Source organism: Schistocerca cancellata, chromosome 10, assembly GCF_023864275.1.
Source record: "Schistocerca cancellata isolate TAMUIC-IGC-003103 chromosome 10, iqSchCanc2.1, whole genome shotgun sequence".
Taxonomy (NCBI): domain Eukaryota; kingdom Metazoa; phylum Arthropoda; class Insecta; order Orthoptera; family Acrididae; genus Schistocerca; species Schistocerca cancellata.
Window position 1 is genome coordinate 209,646,445 of NC_064635.1, and position 13,109 is coordinate 209,659,553.

At 44.0% G+C, this 13,109-nt stretch overlaps 1 protein-coding gene across 2 annotated transcripts in view; it reads right to left on the reverse strand.

Moving 5' to 3' along the window:
* LOC126106644 (acid phosphatase type 7-like) overlaps positions 1-13,109 on the reverse strand; it is a 198,895-nt gene that overhangs the window by 100,794 nt on the left and 84,992 nt on the right. For both annotated transcript variants that reach the window (XM_049913001.1, XM_049913000.1), the window contains exon 4: positions 1,330-1,568. In XM_049913001.1, the coding sequence (XP_049768958.1) occupies positions 1,330-1,568 (239 nt within the window). The remainder of the gene's footprint in view (positions 1-1,329; positions 1,569-13,109) is intronic.

A 13,109-nucleotide genomic window follows, 5' to 3' on the forward strand; every position in this document is an offset into this window, starting at 1 on the left:
AAGCTGCAGTACCCTTTGTGACCCAATACCCACCCAGACTGGAACAACCAAACCGCACCCTTTGCCAGGACTCTGATAACCTATCATCGTGTCTTGAGAGGAGAGACATCCTAACCAACATCCTCCGAGTGAGATATGCCCAATGCACCCAACCAGCACTTCCTGTTCCTGTCCTGCCACACACACACACACACACACACACACACACACACACACCACCAGCTCTGCTGCTATCATTGCACAGCTTTTTATACTGGTATGACTACCAACCAGCTGCCCACCAGGATGAAAGGCTGCCACCAAACTGTGACCAAGAGCAAAGTAGACTAATGTGTGGCACAATATGCAGCTGACCATAACCTGCTTGACCTCAATGGCTGCTCCATACCCCAAGCCATCTTGGCCCACCACTAGCTTTTTGAAACAGTGCAGATGGGAGTTATCCTTACAACACATTCTCTACTCGCAAAATTATACTGGCCTCAATCTACTATAATGTACTGTCCCCAAACCATTCACCAAACTGTTTTCATCCCCTTTGTCCTATCACTTCCCCCTTACTCTTGTCTCCCACCCTCTTCGTGTGTTGCCCTCTGCCAATGCACCTCCCCTTTTTTCACTCCATTCCCCCTGCCCCTTCCCACCTTCCTCCTCCACAGCCTCCCAACTTGCACCTCTTTGTAGTCCAGTCCCTGCACCCACTGCCAGACAACACTCTCCTCTCCTTTTAACTGTACACTGCTAACCCTTCCCTTTCCCCATCTCCTCCAGATTGCTGCTGCAGGGATATCGTGGTCACGTACGCGTTAGGTGCGCTTGCTTGTGTGAATGAATGTGTGTGTTTCTCTTTCTTTCTCTTTTTCGGATGAAGGCTGTGGCCGAAAGTTAATATGTACGAGTCTTTTAATTGTGCGTGTCTGCAAGTTAATAACTCAATGTGTTGTCCGTATGGTAAGTTTGCAATCTATCTTTTTCTTACATTGCTGATATTCAAACCTGGAGTTTCCATTGTTTGCCTTAAAAAAAAAATATCATTGTTAAAAGATATCTGTAATGTATAGCACTTGTTTACTTCCCCTCCCCTTAATCCATACCTTTTTCTTCTTTTCTTTCTCTTCTCTTTCAAAACTAATACAAATATGCTTTAACACACATCATATGTCCTCATGAATTGTCTCCACTTTGACTGATCTCTTGTTATTTACACATTTACTACTTTTTTTTCTTACGGACAGACCTTTATTAAAAAAAAAAAAAAAAAAAAAAAAAAAAAAAAAAAAAAAAAAAAAAAGACAGTGTAGGCAGACACATTAAGTACAGTACCCTTACCCAGTCCATGTCGTACGCAAAGTCTCCAACGTGTAAGATACCATCAGCACTCTGGTGCATCACTTCCTCTTGCAGATAGGGGAGCGACTTGGCATTTAGAGTGCCCATATCCCCTAGGACCAAAATGCGTGGGGCCCACTGAGCCGCGGAATCACCGCCCTCCGATGCTGGTGGAGATGGTGGTGTCTTGAAAGAGAACACTGGTGACCAGCCACCGTCTGAGCTGCCGACATGGTACACTGTAAAAGATACACAAACAGTGACCGAAATATGTCAAATGTCATGTAGCCAACATTGGGGGAGGGGGAGGGGGAGGGGGGGGAGGTAGAGTGGGAGTGGGAGAGCACTGTATACAGTAAGATACAAAGAATACATTATTAAATTTGTAAATGAAACATCTACACACCAAGTGGCAGCAAGAGAAAACACATTTAAAATTAAGGAAATTTAGGAAACTTGCAAGCTTTTGGAGACATTGGCTCCTTCTGACAGAAGTGTAGAAGGGGAAAGAAGAGGGATGAAGGAAAAGGACTGGTGAGGTTTAGGAATTGATGAGAGTTATGGAAAAGTTGCCCAGAACCCCACATCAGAGGAAACTCAGAGGATAGGATGAGAAGGAAAGAGTATATTGGCACCATTTAGTGAATGGTGATAGTTACAGAAAAGTCACCCATAACCCTAGGGTCAGAGGAGACTTACTGGAGGGAATGAGCAGGAAAGACTGTCTCAGTTTTGAAGTGGTAGGAAAAGGGATGAAGGAAGAGTACTGGTGATGTTTAGAAAATGCTGACTGTTATGGAATAATTGCCGAGAATCCTGAGTCAGGGTAGACAGAATGAGTCTTTCCTACTCATCGCATCCACTAAGTCTCCCCTGACTTAGTGTTCTGGGCAGCTCTTTCCATTCCCTAAACCCCACCATGCCTTTTCCTTCAAACCCCTTCCTTCCCCTTCAACCTATCTAACAGGAGGAGGAGCCATTGGCTACGAAAGCTTGCACATTTCCTTCAATTTTCTATGTGTTCTCTACTGCCACTGTTTGGTGAGTAGACTTTTCACCTGTCAATCACATCACATGTTCAAAAACTGCTTATTTTCACTGTTATATTACTAAATTTGTAAGTGGTTTGAAAGTATACAGGGTGCAAAATATAGCACACTAAGCTGGAATCTCCAGCAACAGCAATGGCCTAACCTGTCTGGGTATCAAGTTAACAGTGCATGGATGATAGACACAAGTAAGTCATTCCATGCTGCACCAAAGTTTAGCAACTGTAATGGCTATCAAGTTATTAAATATCAGTCCCTTGGCAACTCACGACCAGATATTTTGAATGGGAGAGAGCCACGGAGAACAGGCTGGATCGGACAACAGTCGGATTCCTTCTCTATTTAAGTACCATATTTACTCGAATCTAAGCCGCACTTTTTTTCCGGTTTTTGTAATCCAAAAAACCGCCTGCGGCTTAGAATCGAGTGCAAAGCAAGCGGAAGTTCTGAAAAATGTTGGTAGGTGCCGCCACAACTAACTTCTGCCGTCAAATATATGTAGCGCTACAAGGGGATGCTTTGTAGGCACAGAGATAAATACTGGCGCCAAAATCTCTGCGTCAGTAAATAAATTTAAAAAAAGGTGGAAGACTAGCTTTTTTCTCCGCCCCGAGTTTCGACCACTGTATTTTCGTACATTATCCAACGAAGTAAATACAAATTCCGTATTGTTCATCTTCGAATGTAGCAGAATTTCAATGTACTACGAAAATCCGACTGGCAAGATTGTTTGGGATGTTTGTCAATATGGCCAACTCTACGTGTTGAATTTTTTACTACCTGTGAGAAGAGGTGGTTGCTAATAGAAACCTGACAAAATGTGAATCACATGCAGTATTCTCTTCACCATAAGAATAATATGAATGTAAACATTATGCCACGTATTCTTTCGTGTTTGCTGCTATTTCATTTGAATCCTATCTGCCTAATAAACTACGAAACTAGAGTGAGACAACAGCAAACGCGGAAGAATATACGTATCGTGTCATGTTTACATTCCTATTTTTCTTATGCCTAATAGTGATACAGTCAGAAATTAAGCACGGCAACTGATTAGATTTTTAAACCTAAGATGACTAATTCCTGTGCAGAATTTGACGTACTAGAGAAGCGGCCGCAAAGATTTTCAAACGGAGAAAAATTTTCGCCTAACTCTCGTTCAGAACATATTCTATCATATGCAGTCTATTATTTGGTTCTTGTTTATCATTATCAAAGAAAGCAGTGTAAGTAACAACAAATAGCAGTCTCTTGCCATTGTTTCACTAGTGAGACGATTCCTCTCTTTTCTTTTTTTTTAATTGTAAGCGGCGGTAGCGCGCACAAAAGCAAGCCATGCCGCGCGCGGCGACAGGCCGTAAACACGCACTATCAGAATGAGACAAACAATGCATGACACAGTACAGTAATGCATTTTCAGCTCAGAGTGACGTTAACACCTATAACAAAGAAAACTTCACTTATCAGATCAAAGCAAAATAAGCAATCGATTCAAACCAGACGAAGCACGTGAAAAGGAAGGGTACCCATATAAATACGGACGGAGCGCCTGACGTATAGCAATGGCTACCTGGTAAAACTTAACTGTTAAGCTTACGACTCGAACCAAACTACTGTAGCTGTATCGTCATTCATTCGACCTAAATTGTGTCTCGTATTACAATGGACCAACTTTGTTTTGATTTGGAGGTGCGGCCTAAAACTTTTCTCTCCCCTTGAATTTCGAGTCTCAAATTTCAGGTGCGGCTTAGATTCGGGAAAATTTTTTTCCTCGATTTCGAGTCTCATTTTTCGGGTGCGGCTTAGATTCGAGTAAATACGGTAGATCAGGACAGCGTGGACAATGTGTGATCTTGCATAGGACACAAGAACTGGCCCGAATTAAGTCAAACGTGATCAACTTATCAGCTATCTGAAAGAAGAGGTGATCATGATGTTTGCCCAGTGACACCACGTAATATTGTGTTATGTGCTGGTCCTAAATGATCAAGAAAAAATGCCATCTGGCAACGTTTACTCTCCTCAGCACTGTAGGCAGAACTGGGACTCGTCTCTCAAGATACAGTGTTGTCATTCAGTCCCCTACCACGGAACACCTCTCTCTCTGTTGCTGCTTTAAGGGAAACACAGTCACCATGCTGACAATCCGTGGGGTCTCTACATATTGTCACACTGTAGGTATGAATATTTGTCTTGCTGCAAAGCAAACCATTTCCCTACTAAAAAGTATCTAAAGTGATCGCATGACCCCGTACAGCCAAGTTGATAATATTTCTGTCCTCTTGGGCATTTGTTGCGTGGACTCACTGAAATCTCGCATGGTATTAAGTACTGGCATCCTGAATCCATTGGCTCCCTATTTGCAAGGCAGTTCTGGAATCCAGATCAATGTAAGCTGCAATGTCATGGAACTATAAACTGCAGTCTTCATAGGTCACAGTCCTGCTGTTGTTGAATTCACTTTTCCCCTCTTACAAACAGCACAACATAAACAATCGACATTAAAATGCAATTTCTAAGTAAGAAAACAGCCTTTTTTTTCCTTTTCTTTTTTTCCCTCCTTATATACAGAATGTATATGGCATTCCTTCAGTGCTGTTCCACTGAAATGCTAATTATTTACATATACAAAATATATTGTATATCTCCTGCTAACTTTATATTTGTTGCAAGCAGACTTCATGACATTAATATTATAATATCCATCAGCTTATAATAGCCTCTGTAGTGGAGTGGTCGGTGTATCTGACTGTCATACACAGTGAAAACCCAGCATTTACACTTTTCGAGGGAATAAAAATAAAATAAAATAAAATAAAAAGTGTAAAATGCAGGAAAATGTAAAATGCGGGAAAATGTAAAATGTGGGAAATAGCACTTTAAGCTGTAAAAGTAACGTATAGGATACCCCCTTGTACTGTATGTATGATATATGCACGTAACAGGCATCAAAAGAGTTGTCAGAGACTTGTTTATTATCTAATGAAGGTTTATTATCTAACAAAAACTGCTGACATAACTGGAACTGAAAACTGTCTGGGAAGCAGGAACATTTGACTCAATTTCAAATGCCATTATCGATGTTTTTGAAAGGCTGCAGCTGTCATTCATTATTTAAATAATTAAATACTGCACTAGTAATGTATTTTTTTTCATGCTTAGCACGACGTGTTTCGAGAATTTTTTCTCGTTGCCAAGTGAAAATATGTAAATAAGTATTTTGTAAGGTGTTTGAATGTGTGTTATGTTGTGTCTCTTTTACTGTAGTCATGTACTGTACCTCACCAGTTATGTAGGGGAAAAAAAAACCCACCCACCCACCCACCCACCCACCCACACACACACACACACACACACACACACACACACACACACACACACACTGTTTGTAAACACTGCACTTGACAACAAGAATAAATTCTCGAAACAGGTTATGCTCAGCATGAATAAAACACGTAACCGGCACTTTAAACTAAAAACCATTTGAGCAACACGAAGTGAATGACTGCATCAACTACCGCTTCACATGGCCATATGCCAAAACACGCTAAGTATGGTTCATCAGTGTTTGCAAAGTAGAGGCAGTTTGGAAACGGTTGTGATTGGTCACGGTATCTTCATTCGAACGAACCTTGTTACTCACATCAGCCACCATGCCAAGTAGAGCTTGGTGGTGGTGGTTGTGGTGGTGGGAGATATGGCATTAATTGTTCCACCTTTTACATGTTTACCAGTTCAAATCCGCTGAATAAGGTGCCCTGGTGTCAATAAACTTAACCACGTAATATCTGTAAACATTACTGGATGACCAACATCATGTCAGCATCATTTTGTCTCCAAACATTTTTTCGTAATGCTTAAATCGTGAGGAAATTATAAATATGTTGACACAAAATCAGGTGAAAATTAACATTGTGGGCATAGGAAATTTGACGGGACTGATAAAAAATGTTGTAAATGGCAGGAAAACATTAAAGTGGGGTTATACTGTATATGACCCAGGTTCACCTCTTTGTACTGTCAGGGATTTTTCCTTCGTGGGACAACGAACTGAGTACAAACAGCCCTGTGTTACCAACAGAGTAGTTACAATGTAACTCGTATGTTGACATACTTGTTATTATGGGTTTATTTATTTATTGTCACTTTTCATTTCTATTTCACTGTTGCTATTTGAGTTTACATATTGTCATTTGAAGATAGTGAATGGAGCTGTGGAGGCTAGAAAATGGAGTGTCAAGTGCAGAAATCTGAATATTTCTTATATATTCTCCTGACTGAGTTAAGTACAGGGGTGACAGCAGCAGAGGCAGTCAGAAACATTTGCGCCATGTATGATGATAATACCACTGGACAGAGCACAGCAAGAAAATGGTTTTCTCGTTTTAAGGAAGATCATTTTGATATTAGTGACTCCATGTTTAGGAAGACCTTAGGGGTTTGATGAAGATCATTTACATGCATTAATACAGAAGGACCCATGTAAGTGTACTCAAGAACTGGCAAATGTGATGAACTGTGTTCATTCTACCATTGTGTGATATTTGCATGCAATGTGAAAGATTCAAAAACAGGGTGTATGGTATTAGTGGCCTAAGCCAAAATCACAAAAATCAGCAGTTGCTGATGGGCATCTCTGCTTGCTCGTCATCAATTGGCTCATGAACAACACCGACCATTCCTATCCTGAATTGTTACTGGTGATGAGAAATGGCGCCTGTATGCTAACGTAAGGAAAACAAAGCAATACCTGTGCCATTGCCAACAAGTGAAACATTTAGCAGACACAATTCAAGAACAATGACCAGGAAGACTGGGTGAACCGATGTTACTTCAAATAACACCCACTCGCATTCTGCTAGACTGCCAAAAAACACTAAAGAGGAGATGGGTTGAGACGTAATTCTGCACCCCCTTCTTCACCTGACCTTTCACACTCAGATTTTCGCCTTTTCTGCTCTACTGTGCAACCTTATAGATATGTCCTTTCTGCACGAAAATGTGCTCTGAACACGACTCGACAGGTTCTTTGCCTTAAAACCACACGGAATTGAAAAGTTACCCTAGTATTGGTAGACTGTTGTAAACAGGGAAGGAGAGTATACTATTGATGACTAAAGTCTCTTATGTGTATGTATTGTGTTTATTAAACTTGTGGACAATTTCTACACACTTGCGCTCCAGCCCAATATAAAGGTCAAGGAAATTTGTAAGCTTTCAGAGCCAACGGCTCCTTCTGACAGAAGGGTTCAATGGGGAGGAAGAGCGATGAAGAAAAAAAGATGGCACGGTTTACAAAAAGTTGCACAGAACTCTGGGTCATGATGGACTTACCGAATAGCATGAGACGGAAAGACTGTTTGCGGGAGACTGCACTAGACGAAATTTGAAACAGATGACGGCCTGGGGCGGCAACCGCTGGGTGGCGCAGGAGAAGAAACACGCCGTGGCGGAGAAGAAGAACTTTCCTTCCTATGAGCCTTCTTGGAAGGTCGTTTAGTCAAATTACTGGGCGATGGCTAGGAGTGCGGGGCGGGGTACGTAAGAAGTCTTCACGGGACGGTTCCTTCTAGAAGGCCCGTGCATCTGACTTCTGAGCCTTGGTCTTGGCAGAAGATGAAGAAGGTGCTTGCATCTTAGGGGCGACAGGAGGAAGAGGAGACGCTGACCGGGCGATCTTAGCACTGGGCGAATGGACGACCGTAGCACTAAAGGTCAGATCGCATGTCTGCGTCGATACCTCCCTGGTAGGCTGAGGACGGTACTGTATTTCCCCGCTGGGAGCACCGTGGGCATCTTACTATCAAAAAGCTTGTGAGCAGCTGAGGTGGACACTTTCTCTTTGACCCGAATTTCCTGTATACAGCGTTCATTCTTGCACATGGGACAGTCGCGAGAGGATGCTGCATGGTCACCCTAACAGTTCACGCAATGAGGAGACGAAGGTGGACAGTCACCCTCATGGGCGTCCCTGCCACAAGTGACGCATTTAGCCGCATTAGAGCAAGACTGGCGGGTGTGGTTAAAACGCTGACACTGTTAGCAGCATGTAGGTGTCAGGACATAGGAGAAAACAGAAATAACCTCACAGCCCGCTTTGATGCGCGACGGCAGCTGAACACTATCAAAGGTCAAGGAAAGTGTCCGGGTCGGTACAAGGTCATTGCTGACCTTTTTTATGACCCTATGGACAGCCGTCAAGCCCTGCTCAACGACGAAAGACAAAGACTCAATCTCCTCGTCAGTCAATCCGTCGAGTGATCTAGTAGATACCACACCACATGACGAATTCAGAGTGTGGTGAGCCTCCACCCGGACAGGGAACGTGTACAGGAGTGTGGCCCAAAGGAGTTTTTTGCCTGAAAGGCACTCTCAGTTTCCAACAACAAGGTACCGTTACGCATCCTGGACAAGACATGACAAATCCGGCTATGGCATCTACGCCCTTCTGAATAATGAAAGGGTTGACAGATGAAAAATCCTTTCCGTCCTCGATCTAGAAACTACGAGGAACTTTGGGGCAGGCAGTAGGACTTTTGTCACTGGTGGCTGGTCAAGTTTCCATTTGTGGGCAGAAGTCGAGAGAGAAGAAGAAGAAAAATCCAATGTGGATGAATCCCCCACGATTGCCAGCGTCTCCGATGGCGTGTTCCTTTCTTGTGGGGACCCTCTCGGAGGGTGCTCCCGCCTTAGGTGAATGTTTACACCTCAGGTCACACCTCCTGAGAAACGGATGGAGGAACCAATCGGCATCGTCGGAAGGAGTCAGCTCGGGCAATCAACCTTCCCCGGCCTGGCCTTTACCAAGGGGTACGCACGGGCCCTACTTGTTTACCCAGAGTGGAGAATTACGCTTTACCCCATCACCGGCTACACGTGCGAACGCATGGGTCGGCCTTCAGGCACACGCAGGGAGGAAAGAACACGAAAAAAAGGGGAGAGAGGAAAAGAAAGGACAGACTGTCTCAAACGCCGAGGCAGAGACCATAGGGTGGACAAGAAGGCAAGGAGAAGGTGGCAAGGTAAAAAGTAAGGAATACAGTGAGAGAGGGAGAAGGACAAAGAAAGGAAACAAACATAGGAAGGAAGAAACCAGATTAAGCGAAAAACCAAAATGACCACAAATGTAAGTCATTGAACTGTCCGTTTCCGGGCGCAGGCACAAACTTTCCCCCTTGAGGGGGAGGGACATCTTTTAGTCGCCTCTTACGACAGGCAGGAATACCTCGGGCCTATTCTTGCCCCGGACCCGCAGGGGGCGCGGGTGGAGACTGTCAACTCATTCCTGTATCTGGGTAGTATACTGACGGAAGGAAGATGGTGGAGCTAGAGATGATATGAAAAGCAGTTTTACACACGCAAACGCTGCCTCCATACAATTGTATCCAATATGGAAATATAGAAATATCAGGTGCAAAACAAAAATCTGTATTTTTAATACAAGTGTGTAGGCTTGTCCTTACGTATACCAGTGAAATCTGGAAAATGGATAGTCAGTCTGTAGTCAGTTTCAACTATGATCTGAGGAGAAGTAAAGTATCAGACAACTGTTTCTCCCAGAATATTCTATCTCCTTACGTACTGGGGGTTCAGAAAAAGTCCGAGAAGCTTATACAGGTATTGCAGCAACAGTTTGAGAAATACCTACTAAGAAAAAACTTCAATACATTGCACCATTTCAGAGTTAATTAGCACTGAAGTTAGCTAACCAGGCTGCTGAGCGTGCAAATTCAAGTGGGCTGCCATATACACAATTGATAGTTGTTCTCAGATCGAAGATTGTAACGCAAGGGACTGCTCAGCCTTTGGTTTAGGCACAATTCTCAGTACCAACTCGTGTTCAATTTTTGTATTGCTCTCTTGTTTGGTTTTAGAAAACCTAATGAAAAGCACGTTTGGGAACACAGTCTCTAGTGGGCTGCTCGAATATGTGTGCACAGAGGCCTCATTAGCTAATTTCGATGCTAATCGATCCAGAAACAGCACAATGTGTCAAGTATTTTTCTTAACATTTATTTCTCATCACAATCTACCATTTAATGCCCTAAAACTGTTTCTGACCACCCAGTACATTTTCAAACAAAACTTGTATATACAACATGAAGCCATTTTGTATTCCTCCTTACAACTGCTTTGACACAAAACAGGAAAGTTGTATTTATGGCTTATTTGGTTGGTTGATTGGGTTTAAGGGACCAAACAGCATGGTCATCAGTCCCTTGTATCAAAGGTGGTCCTTTCAGATGGATTTACATCTCAGAAGAGTCATAATGATAAAAAGTAAAAGGCTAAAAAACGTAAAAGTGCAGTTGTGTTGTCAATGGTGAAAACAAAAGGAGGGAAGTCAGCAAGTGGGCAACCTCAAAGGCTATGCTACAGGCAGGAAATATCCCACCTCTGTTGCAGTACAGGCAAGATGACCTGCTATTTAGAAGCATCCAACCGCTAGAATGTGGAAGTGCATATTGTAAAGGAGGCTAACCACGTCTAAAAGGCAATAAGAACAGAGTAAAAGGGAGAGAAAAGAGGATCTTGGCCAGGAAGTGGAGTCAGGAATCTCCAAACACAGCTTACAGGAGGACACTGCTCAACCCTCACCACTTTGCCCCTACTCCAGAGGGAGATTAAAAACACTAGAACTGAAAATAAAAGCCACTTTCATGGAGGAAACCGATAACCAATTCAACCATCCGGGAATCGTCTGTCAATTTTGAAGGTAAAGTGTGGGGAAGTCTGTATTTAGTACGCAGAAGCAAAGAAGGGGGCAGTCTACCAAAATGTGGGCTACTGACTGAAGGCTCCATAACCACAAAGTGGGGGTGGCTCATTACGCAAAAGAAAACCATTGGTCAGCACGGTATGGCTGATGCGGAGACGACACAGGGTGGTCGAGTCCTTTTAGAAGAGGTGGAAGGAAGAACGCACGGGACAGGTGTCGTCTTAATTGCACGAAGTTTATTAGACAGGGAGGTAGCCTCCCAAGAGTTGGCCAACGATTGTGCGAAGTGGGATTTGATGTGAAGCTATAAATCTGCCACAGGAGGGGTTACAGAGATGGGGGTTAAGTGACTGCTCCCCCAGACAAACGATCAGCCGGCTCATTACCTGGGATATCCACATGGCCAGGGACTCATAGGAAGTCAGTGGAACAAGCAGCAAGGTGAAGATCAGCGAGACGGTCATGGATGGTCAAGACCAAGGAATGGCGGGAGAAAGAGCAGTCAATAGCACCGTACATAGCAAAACGCGGTGGAATTGGATTGTTAATAAAGGTAATGGCCTGGGAAATTGCCGTCAATTTCGCAGGTAGTTGGCAGGAGATGATTTTCTGTGCCAACAGAGGACGTGAAGGCATATCCCACATGATCAGCAGATTAGAGCATTGGTGTAAAAAAACACAGCATCCCGAAACTCCCATAAAATTCAGAGGAAAAAACAATGGAACACCTTAGGGGAACAGAATCTTTCAGACCTTGGCAGAGGTCCATTCGAATCTGGGGCCGAGGAACTAACGACGGGGTGCTGTTGGGGAGTGAACGTGAGAGACAATACAAAGAAGGAAGCTGAAAATCACGGCGAAGAGACACAAGGCGGAGCCCAACTGATAACCCCGCCCGAGGGCGGGAATCAGGTGGGCAACGTCCTTGGTCTGGGAACAGAATAGTGGGAGAGGAATGGACAGCGATTACGCAAGGAACCAGAAGCTGGGACCGCCGAACCGAAAGGGAAGGGGGGGATCCCAGCTTCAACCAGGAGACTATCAACAGGGCTAGTATGAAAGGCACCGGTGGCCAAACAGATACCACGATAGTGGACCAGATCCAGGAAGCGCAATGTGGAAGGAGCAGCCGAACCATAAACTTGACAACCATAGTCCAAGCGAGACAGCACTAAAGCACGATAACGACGGAGAAGGGTGGAAAGGTCCGCACCCCAAGAGGTGTGGGCAAGGAAGCGAATGACATTGAGTTTACAGAAACATTCTATCTTCAGAAGTATGATATGAGGCAGGCAAGTGCACTTGTTGTAAAAAGTAGACCCATGAAACGAAACTGTGGGACCACATGTAATTGTCGTGCATCGACGTAGAGATCCGGATCGAGGTGGACCGTAGTACAGCAACAGAAGTTGACCACCCGCGATTTTAAAGCAGAGCATTGAAACTCGTGTGAGAGGGTCCATGCAGAGGCACGTCTGGAGCTGCTGTTCTGCAGAGGCCATCAAAGAGGAACTAACCCAAATACAGAAATCATCCACATACAGAGCATGGGTGATCAAAGGACTGATGAATGCCACAAGTACATCTATAGCAATGAGGAAAAGAAGTACACTGAATATGGAACCATGTGGGATGCCATTCTCCAGGGTCCATGGAGAACTAAAAACAGTACCAACCCAAACCCTGAATGACTGATGGAACAGGAACTGGCAGATAAAAATCGGGAGTGGGCCCTGAAGACCGCACTCAGGCAGTGTAAGTAAGATGTGATGATGCCAAGTCATGCCATAGACCTTGCGAAGGTCGAAAAATACTGAAACCAAATGGTGGTGCTGGGAAAAAGCCTGCCGAACTGCGGACTCCAATCAAAGTAAATGATTGATCGGAGACCGCCCCTCTCGGAAGCCACACTGGTACGGGGACAATATCTCCCGAGATTTGAGGACCCAATTGAGCCGACGGGCTACCATCCGTTGAAGTAACTTGCAAACAACATTTGTCAGACTAATTGG